This window comes from Phoca vitulina, unplaced genomic scaffold (genome assembly GCF_004348235.1).
Source record: "Phoca vitulina isolate PV1807 unplaced genomic scaffold, GSC_HSeal_1.0 scaffold42, whole genome shotgun sequence".
Lineage (NCBI taxonomy): Eukaryota > Metazoa > Chordata > Mammalia > Carnivora > Phocidae > Phoca > Phoca vitulina.
In genome coordinates, this window is record NW_022589745.1 from 2,031,649 (window position 1) to 2,041,437 (window position 9,789).

Genomic DNA, 9,789 nt, shown 5'->3' on the forward strand with positions numbered 1-9,789 from the left:
AAAAAAAAAAGAAAAAAGATTCCCTCTTCCTCCTCCTGCTCATGCACTCTGTCTCTCCCTCTCTAAAAAAAAAAATGAGCTTCACCAAAAGGACACGCAGATAGAGGGTAAGTATGTACGCAGTCGTTCCGCGGCGTTAGCTGCCCGGGAAGCACAAGCGAGAGCCACCACCAGCCCCCGCCACACACCTGGGACAGGCCGCGGGTGCAGGGGCCAGCGGGCGTGGCGGACAGAACAAGCAGCCAAGGCCCCTCAGCGCACTTGCAAGTGGACGCTAAGGCAGGGTCGGCGCACTCTCTTGGGCAAGGTCAGGGTAAACATTCCCGGCTCGGCGACCACACAGTCCCTGCAGCAGCTGCTGAGCTCCCCCACTGTGCAAAGCACCCAGGACCATACGTACATGAACGGGTGGCCGTGTGCCAATAAAACTTTATTGACAAAAGCAGGTGGTGGTGGGGATTTGGACTGCAGGTATAGTGTGCCAAGGCCTGCCTAGGAAAACGAAAATTGATGTTTACACAAACACCCAGACGCGAAGATGCACAGCGGCCCCGCTCGTGGCCACCCGCACTGGAGACAACACGCACAGCGACTGCAAGAATCGACGAATCGACAGGCATTGTGCTGAGTGAAAGTGCCCGCCTCGGTCGCTTGCTCAGGACGCCCTCCGAGAGACTGAGGCTGCCAGGGCTGGGCTGCAGGAGGGGAGGCCACCAAGGAGCAGCAGGGATTTGGGGGTGATGAACTGTTCCGTACACAGACCGGGAATCTCTGCATGCACTCAATTCAGACTGTCACCAAAGCAGAGGCAAAGCCTCCACCGTGGTTCCACGCCACCAGCCCCTGCCTCTGCTCCACGGCTTCTGTCCTCAGGTCCTGGGCCTCCCGCTGCCCTCTCCCGCCACTCACCTTACCAGCCTTCTTGTGCTCCCGGTCGGGCCAGGCCCACCGCACCCCAGGGCCTTTGCATACACTCTCGCTTTGCCGCAGCTCTCCCACCGTCACCTTCTCAGACAGGCCCTTCGTTCAGGATCAGATCCCCCATCCCGTTCCTGCTCCCCACAGCACTTCCTCAGCCCTGCTCTGTACTCCCCTGGCCTCAGGCCCACGTCTCTACTCCAACAGAACAGATACACAACCTGCTGGCGGACAGGGCTTGCCCGGCAGCAGTGTAGACTCCAGGTAGGCCCTGACCTGTGCCTTGCTCTCTGCCACACCTGCAGCCTGGCACATGGGAGGTACGCGGTGAGTTCTCGACAAACACATCTTCCTCCCCGCCCCAGGCCCTCCTGTCCTCCCCTCCCCCAGGCCTCACCTGCCCCCTCCCCCCCGGGCCCACCTGCCCTCCCCCCCCCTGGGCCCCCCCTCCCCCCCCCCCCCCCTGGGCCCCCCTGCCCCCCCCCCAAACCCCACCTGTCCTCCTCTCCCCCTAGGCCCACAGAGGAGGACCAGGCAAGGGCCCACATGCTCTGTGTTCAGGATCACCAAGGAGCGGGGGTCAGTACTACGACAAGGCATTTCACAAGTGCGAGTGTGCACTGACCCAGGGCGTGCGTGCGGCTTCCAGGGATGAGCAGTCGCACCTCCAATGCCATCGGCGTCATGTGAGCAGGACCCAGTACAGAGCAGCGCCCATGACCGGGCGCCCGGGGCCGACGGGAGACACCTGGTCACTGTCATGGTGAGCGCCCAGGCCAGTCGCCCAGATGCCATGGTCCGCACACAGTCAGGCCCGCACACAGCGTGGGCCTGGATGCAGGGGTGCGGTGGCCCCTCCGCCCATCGGCCTTCCTTCCGGGCAGGACAGAGACCATAACAGAGACCAGGTGACAAGGCTGCGTGGGGCAGAGCTCCTGGAGGAATGAGACAGAGCCTGTGTAGCATGGCCTTGCTTATTTTATTTTTAATCTCAAGAGAAAAACGAGTTAATATTATGGAAACAAAGTGGTTTTTTTTTTGTTCTTTTTGTTTTTTTTAATGAAACTCCCAACACCCTGACAGAGACCAGGGAGAGCAAACAGTGACCAGGCAGACAGCCATCCACAGCAGGACGGTCACGCCCCGGTGAGGACGCCGTCCCCGTGGTCAGTGAGGAAGACTTCAGGCAGGCTCAGCGGCTGCTGGCAGAAGCTCCCCGGTCACGTATGAAGGCTCGCCAGAGAGGCAGGCAACGCTGGTTCTCCCAGACACGGGTCTATTTGGAAAACTACCTCCAAAGAGCCGCACGTTTTCGAGAACCTGCCAAAAGACGGATCAGGATGGGGCTACAGCAATATGTGGTATTTCAGCGCCCGGGGCACCCTGTTGATGACGAGCCTCCCGTCGTAACTCAGGGAGGCGAAGAGCCAGGGGTCAGCAGAGGACCAGTCCACGGCATACACGCTGTCCTCGTGCTCCTCGTAGGTCGCGATGACGCTGTCCTGTGGGGGCTCCTGGCTCCTGCAAGGCACCAGAGACACGCATGAGCCAGGCGGCGGGGCGTCCTGCACGGGGCCGGCGGCCGAGGCCTCGTCCCCTCATCTGCGAGATGGGAAGACTGACAGCAGCCAGCCTGGGCCGCACACACCCTCACACGGCCGTGAGGAGCGGGGCTCCTGCAGCGGCGTAGAAGCCACGCTACCACCGGGTGACACCTTGCTTTCTCCGGCTGGGGACCAGCAGGTGCCTGCGAGTCTGCCAGGGGCCCCGAGGTTCAGGGGGCGGTGACCGCAAACACCCATGAGGGCTGAGGCAAGGGTGACGAGAAGCAGAAAGGACCCTGGGGGCGGCCAGCGTGGCCCTGCCCTGCGCAGGGGTGTAGAGCTGGCCCGGGGCACACGGGCCCCACTGGCTAGGCAGGAAGGGGCCAATGGTCCTGGCTTCAGGCTTCACGGCGTGCTCCGCCAGGGCTCCCGTGTCACCTCCCTTCAAACCGGAGCGACCGCTCTCCTTCTCCAGGAGCCCTGACCTGAGGGCCTCACCCGCGTGACACCACGTGAGGCAGGAGAGCACAGAACTTGCCTGTCGACTGGGACAGGACATCACGCGCCGTCCACTGAGCGGCCACACCCCAAGCCCGCCCCAAGGGCACGGGCTCCTCTGGCACTTTCCTCCCATTCCTACACTCCGCGCTCCTAGACTCTCCGAGGACGCTCTTCTCCCCAACGAGACACCCGCCCTCTGGGTCCCACCCTGGCCTCCAGTGCTCTGGGTCCATCCACTTCCTGCGACGCGGACCGGCCATGCCCAGCTGGGGCTTTGTTACCAACGCCGCGTGAAAATCCTCTTGGGGTTTCTGTTCTCCTGAGTTTGGTCAGTCACATGGACAGAGCACGGGACCAGGACCGTGGGGACACCAATGTCGATGTCGCTGCATCAGCCGGGCTTCCCACCCCGTGAGCCACACGGCAGCAGCTGTGCCCCTGCAAGGCTGCGTGCGGAGAGGCCGGGGAGGAGCGCCAAAGCCCACGGCACCACGTCGGGAGGTCATTGCACCAAAACCACCAGGACCGTGTTCCCAAACTGTGCCTCCACGTGCTTGAACAGAAAACAGACAGCTATGGAAAAGGCCCCAATACTGAGATCCGTTCTCAAAAGTGAAGTTAGGCCAAGCTCAGGCATGTGCAGGGAGAATTCGGACAGCAGGACAGTGAAGAACCTCGATCAGAAGGACAAGCCCTGGCTGTACCGTCGGGCTCGACCGATCACTCAACTGGGGCTTATTCCAGACTGCCCTCCCTGGGATCCAGCAGCCGTGAGCCTCGGCATGCAGCTCCCCCACACGAGAAAAAGTGTGCTCGAAACACAAGAAATGTCCCCTTTTAGAGTCCACGTCACTGACAGAGAACACGGGCTCTCCCGACTTCTCTCTCCCGCCCACAGGAGCTGCAGGTGCACTCTGCTCGCAGCCGGGGGCTCCGACGTGAGCCCCGGACTGGGGCGCCCCTGCTCTGCACCAACCAGGAGTGGGACCCGCACAAGTCCCGGGCCCCCAAGAACCCCACTGTTCTTGGGGGCATGAGCCCTGGTTTGAAGAGCTAGCCCCTGAACAGATGCAATTAGGATTGGCGAATTCGCAACCAAGAGGCACGACTGCTGAGACGCCCTCAAGGTTTCCCACGTTCCCTACGGAACCTCGGGGCAAGAGGGCCGGGGAACACCCGCGTTTGGGGCTGACGGTGCCGGCCTGGAGTCTGCACCCCGCCACGGTGAGGGCCACCGGCCAACGACTGGACCACACATCTCAAACCCAAGCCTGAGAAGAGGACACCAATGACAATCTGTCGCCCACAGGGGCTAGCAAGTTCTCATGACTACCTGAGCAAACGTTTAAAGACTAGTGACAGTCTTTAAAGTCCCCCGTATGGTGCTCAGCAAGAAAGCGGACGGACATGAGCCAGTCCACGTTTCAGAACCCACACAAGATGGCGTGAGCTGACCTAACCCGACCCCCAGGCCCACGTGGCGGGTACCAATGTCCTGCAGAACCGTGAGCCCCGGACCGGCAGTGGCGGAGGCCGCCCCAACCACACACGCAGACGCTCCTGACGTGAGCTGCCTCGACTGCGGTGGGCGGGGGGGGGGGGGGGGGGGTCTGGGAGAAGGGAGCCCCCACACCACCGAGAGCGTGTGCCCTTACTTCTCCTCCGGACGGCGCTCCTCCTGGTCACTCAGGTCATCGTCGTCCACCAGGTGGCCGAAGGGCTCGGAGGAGATGGACACCATGTTGGACAGGATGACCCTGCTGTCGCTGCTGCCCGTGAGGACAAGCTGGTCGTGCGAGTGGTTGTAGCGGATGCTCCACACCCTGGGAGGCAAGCAGGCAGTTCTAGCTCTACTCGGACCTTCCTGGATGGGGTAAGAGCGGGGTCGCCAGGCCGTGGATCGCAGACCGCACGGTCTGACCTGAGAAGTTCCCAGCAGAGGGCCGGGCTTACTGCGTGTCTCTCTACAACCTTCTCCTAAGTCCCGGCCAGCCGAGACGAGGCCAAATGGAAGCGCAAACCTCGGAGGGAAAGGAGGGCTTGCGGCTCACCCTGCCAGCCAGGCTTCCTACGTCCTAACGGCAACAACTACACAACAACTACAAAGTACAGATTACGGATGACCTGGCAAGGGAGCCAAACCCCAGGGCAAGGTCCACGAGCAGCGGCCGCGGGGCCCGGGGCACACACTCGCAGGGAGCTCAGTGAACCGAGCGGAGTGCCGGCAGCCCGCACACGGGGTCGGGGAGGACGGTGGCCATCACAGCACCTTCCGGAATCTGGCAAAACTGTACTCTAGCATGCCAGGTTTTTAAATGTCCTGATTGCAATCTCTACCTCCAAAACCAATCATACGTTATATGTTAATTGAATTTAAATTTTTAAAAAAAGAAAAAATAAATGTCCTGACTGCAAAAACATGCCTTCTAGTAAGTAATTCAAAGAAGTTAGGAACACAGACCAGAAAAAGTCAACTCTCCTGGAATGTGCCCACCCTGGCCTAAACAAGGACTCCTGGCAGTAGTTTCTAGACGTTTCTTCCACATACACACACACACAAGCAGCAAAAACACACACACAAGTACACATATGCAAACACGAAGAGGTGCACACCCATGTGCAAACATGCACACACCCTCACAAGCACACGTGCATACAAGCAATCACACACACAAGCGCCCACACACCCTCACGAGCACACGTGCGCACAGGCACACGATCACACACACAAGCGCGCACACACCCTCACGAGCACACGTGCGCACAGGCACACGATCACACACACAAGCGCACACACCCTCACGAGCACACGTGCGCACAGGCACACATTCACACACACAAGCGTGCACACCCTCACGAGCATACGTGCGCACAGGAACACGATCACACACACAAGCACACGCACCCCCTCACGAGCACACGTGCACACAGGCACACGATCACACATAAGCGCGCACACACCCTCACGAGCACACGTGCGCACAGGAACACGATCACACACACAAGCGCGCACACCCTCACGAGCACACGTGCGCACAGGCACACGATCACACACACAAGCGCACACACACCCTCACAAGGACATGTGCACACAAGCAATCACACACACAAGCGTGCACTTACACATCCAAATACACACACACGCCTCACTGGAATGGAAGTTAGCTTATGCCAGGCACACTAGTCTGGAATGGATCTCTCACCTACTTTAGCACTAAATACCTGGCAGGCAGTAACCACTCAACCCAACTGCTCTTGGGCACGGTCCACCCACACACAGAGCTAGTCTCCTCCTCACCCACAGCACCGTCCCCACTGCACGGGCATCACAGACAGACCTAACTCATCCTTACTGATGGGCATTAGGGCAGTTTCCCGCTCCCCAACACGGCAAACAATGCCGTGTGAACATCTGTGCACACTGTTTTTGCATATCTGAACCGGCACTATTTCAGGAGAACACAGAATGCAATGTTTTTCTTCTTTTCCTATGTTTATAAATCACAAACATTCGGATTTGGAATTAGTGTTTCTTTAGGAAAAATAAAGCCGGGTTGATTGAATGATTCACAGCAGCACAAACTAAGCTGGTTTGTGCCTTTCCAAATGGGAAAGGAATTAGCAAAATAAATTACAAACCCCCTTCCCCTGACCCAGCATGCAGAGAAGTCAGTACCAGTGGGAGTGTTCCTCCAGGGTCTTCACGGGCTCGGTGACATTTCGGGTGTCCCAGAACTTCACCTTGCAGTCGTCCCCACAGCTGGCTAGGTAGTACTGCTTGTTGGGGTTGAAGTCCAGGTCCCTCACCAGCTGCCCGTGGGCATTCTCTATGCAGTATATCTGGCTGGGGAGAAAGCGAGGGGAGCACACGGGACAGGAAGCGGGTCACGATGACTCCACGCTGCAGACTGGCCCCGTCTCCTATTCCCCATCAAGTGCCGGCCTTGGGGGACCACTCGACCCACCACGGCCATGCAAGCTGGGGCTCCCCCGTGCGACGGGACAGCTCAGTGCCAGGGGGCCTGGTGATTCCCCCCTCAGTGCCTCTCCAGGGGGGCCCAGGCCGAGGCTTCTCGGGAGCACGTCTGTGACCCCGCAGCTGTGGAGGTGACGCTGGCTCCTAACTGTCCCAAACGTGACCTGGCCCCTCGAGAAGAGAGCAAGTCAGCAGCAGTGTGACAGCACGAGGAGCGGGGACAGAGGCAGGAGAGCTGACCCAGCTCTAGGACACGGAGAGAGAAAAGCAAACGGTCAGCAGCAGGCTGGGAGGACAGTGCTGGTGGAGTCGGAAGACACAGAGGGAGGGAAGAGAGAACTAGAAAAGCAATACAAACCATGAAGGGGACCGTGTGTGTCGTGGCTGGGCTGTCCTGCATCCGTTCTCAGCCCCTCGGTGCCAACACACCTCCACCACAGCCCAGTGCAATGCGGAGACACAGGGCACTTCTACGATCAGTCACTCAGCTGTTTAGGGTGTGTGTGCTCATACACACACGTGCACACACACACACGGAAGCACACATCTGCACACACACGTGCACACGAGGCACACGTACACACAGACATGCGTGCACCACACACGTGCACACACATATATGCGTGCACAGCCCTGGCTGAACCCTTGACCTCCACTGCTCCAAGCGGCTCCTCAAGGGTGTGAAATGAGAACGTTCGGTCAATCACGTCCTTCTAATGTCAGAAACCCAAACAGAGAGGCAGGTCATCCAGTGAGGCTGGACAACGGCTGCACCCGGTCAGGGGGGCGAGGCCACTGCTGCTCATTTCCTCCCGGGGTGTGACTCAGCCTCCCCTACAAGTACTCCCTCTCCCCAGGCTTCCCGGCCGCCTATAATCACCCTACGCATCTGACAATCATGCCGAGTGCACGTCCCTCCACGCTCGAGGTGAGTAAACTCACTCCCTTCCATCGTCTCCCATGCTGGACTTCCTGACCCTAAACCACTTTATATCTTGAAATGGTTTTTATATCCTGCACTTTTCCAATATCCTTATCTTTTCCTAAAAGAAGACACCCCAAACTGGAAGGAAGACCTTCCAAGTGAAACAGGCAACTGTACAAAACTAAAGCCCTGGCAGGTCGTGCGGCGCTGGGCAGATAGTCACACGCGCACGGGGCACCAGCCGAGGGTGTTCTGCATGCCCTGGGGGCAGTGATTTCAACATGAAAGCACAACACGTTCCAGAAGCAGCATTAAAAGCACCCTGGCTAAATAAAAACCAAAGCCGTTTGCAAAAGGAGAAATAACAGTCAGCAAGGAATCATCCGGGGGACAGAACCGGGCAAAGGAAGGTGCCGCCACCCAGAGCCCCATCTGCTGTCTTTGTGTGGGGGCTGTAACGTCCTGTCTTGAGATACTGAAATTCCTCACATCCTTTAAAGAACAATGCAAACACAGGGAAAGATGGCCCCAGGACTCGCAGAAATGGCTCTCCGGCGGCACGTTCCTCGGGCTCGGCGCCCCCCTCTCCCAGCTTCGGGCAGCAAAACCACACAGCCCTCATGCAGACACACACACCCTGAGGAAGTGGCGACTGATTATTAGCCGCTGAGTTTTCAGAGGGGCCGCAGACCTAAATTTAAAGTTGTGCCCCCCCTTGAAGGCAGCAGACGTTACTTGGTGACGTCCGTCTCTGCAGCTCGGTGATAAATTATGGCGTGCTGAGGGGTAAACTGTATCTTAAGAGCAATTGCACGGGCTCCCGTTGCCACGGCAACAGATGTGCACACCATCACTCCTTTGCCTATCAAACCACACCTGGAACAGAAAAATCGCTCTTATTTGTTCCATTAGAAGTGCTGGCTGCTGAGCATAATGACTTACAGGACAAACCGTGCTTCCCCGAGAGGGGCAGATCTTAAAGGTCCAGAAACTGTCACAGGCAAGTCCACAAACTTCACGTGGGGCTGCACCTGCCCACCTGTGCTCGCCAATCCCAGCGACCGAGCGTTCGGCGGTCCCCCTCTCCTGGGTGAGGTGTTTCGAAACCCACTCCTGATTTTCACTACGAACGGCCAGCACTCACTCAAGGGACAGCCACACGGAACAGTAAACAAGCCAGTGAGGAATGCCGTCCCCTTGCCACGGGGCCGCGGGCTCAAGCCGGGGCAGAGAAACAAAACGAGATGCATGCCTTCCTGCGGAAAAACGAGGCCAAGATAGACAAGCCAGGTGCCCCAGGTACCTCTGACTCGGAACTGCCCCCAAGCGGATGGAGAGGGGTGCGTCCGCGGGGTCACGCCGTCACTGACCTCATGCTCCGCGTGTCCCACCCTCGGATGGTCGTGTCGTTCGCAGTGGCCACCTGGGTGCCGGTGTGGTGAGGACTCCACCGTCCCGAGGTGAACTTCAGCTGCCCCTTCCCTTCCAGGGACGCCGAACTGGCCAGCTGCGAATTTGATGGGGTTTCAAGGGAAGAAGAAAAAAACAGTAATGTGAATCTTTTTCTGAAAACTTAAGAGGACATCCTGTATTCACAGGATATTACTGAAAATAATTACTGAAAATAATTTAAAAACTCTGTCTTTGTTTCCTTCCCTTAAAAGGCAAAACTGTTTGAACCTTATTTGGAAAAAAACTATAAAACTGAGCACAGCAAAAAATAGAAAGCGTATTAATAGGCCCTGTATGAAACAGGACTTGCCAGGCTGTGCCTGGGTCATCGGCTCGAACCTGAGGACTGCACCACACAACACCTCAAACACCTGGCTTTGCCTAAAGGCACACATGGGCCAGGGGGGTACACGTGCCCGGACAGAGGCTGGTCTCAGGACCCAGCCTCCCACTCGCGGTGCCCGGTCAGATGC

General features: G+C 58.3%; 1 protein-coding gene across 2 annotated transcripts in view; it reads right to left on the bottom strand.

The window, feature by feature from the left end:
• Positions 1–1,878: 1,878 nt before the first annotated feature.
• The window catches only part of EIPR1 (EARP complex and GARP complex interacting protein 1), a 127,102-nt gene continuing 119,191 nt past the window's right edge, over positions 1,879–9,789 (bottom strand). Inside the window, exons 6-9 of one of the 2 annotated variants that reach the window (XM_032430024.1) lie at positions 9,235–9,371; positions 6,640–6,807; positions 4,619–4,786; positions 1,879–2,439 (exon numbers count right to left, since the gene is read on the bottom strand). In XM_032430024.1, the coding sequence (XP_032285915.1) occupies positions 2,265–2,439; positions 4,619–4,786; positions 6,640–6,807; positions 9,235–9,371 (648 nt within the window). In that variant the 3' untranslated portion in view covers positions 1,879–2,264. Of the gene's footprint in view, positions 2,440–4,618; positions 4,828–6,639; positions 6,808–9,234; positions 9,372–9,789 lie in introns of both variants that reach the window. The other variant, XM_032430025.1, reaches the window with a different exon arrangement.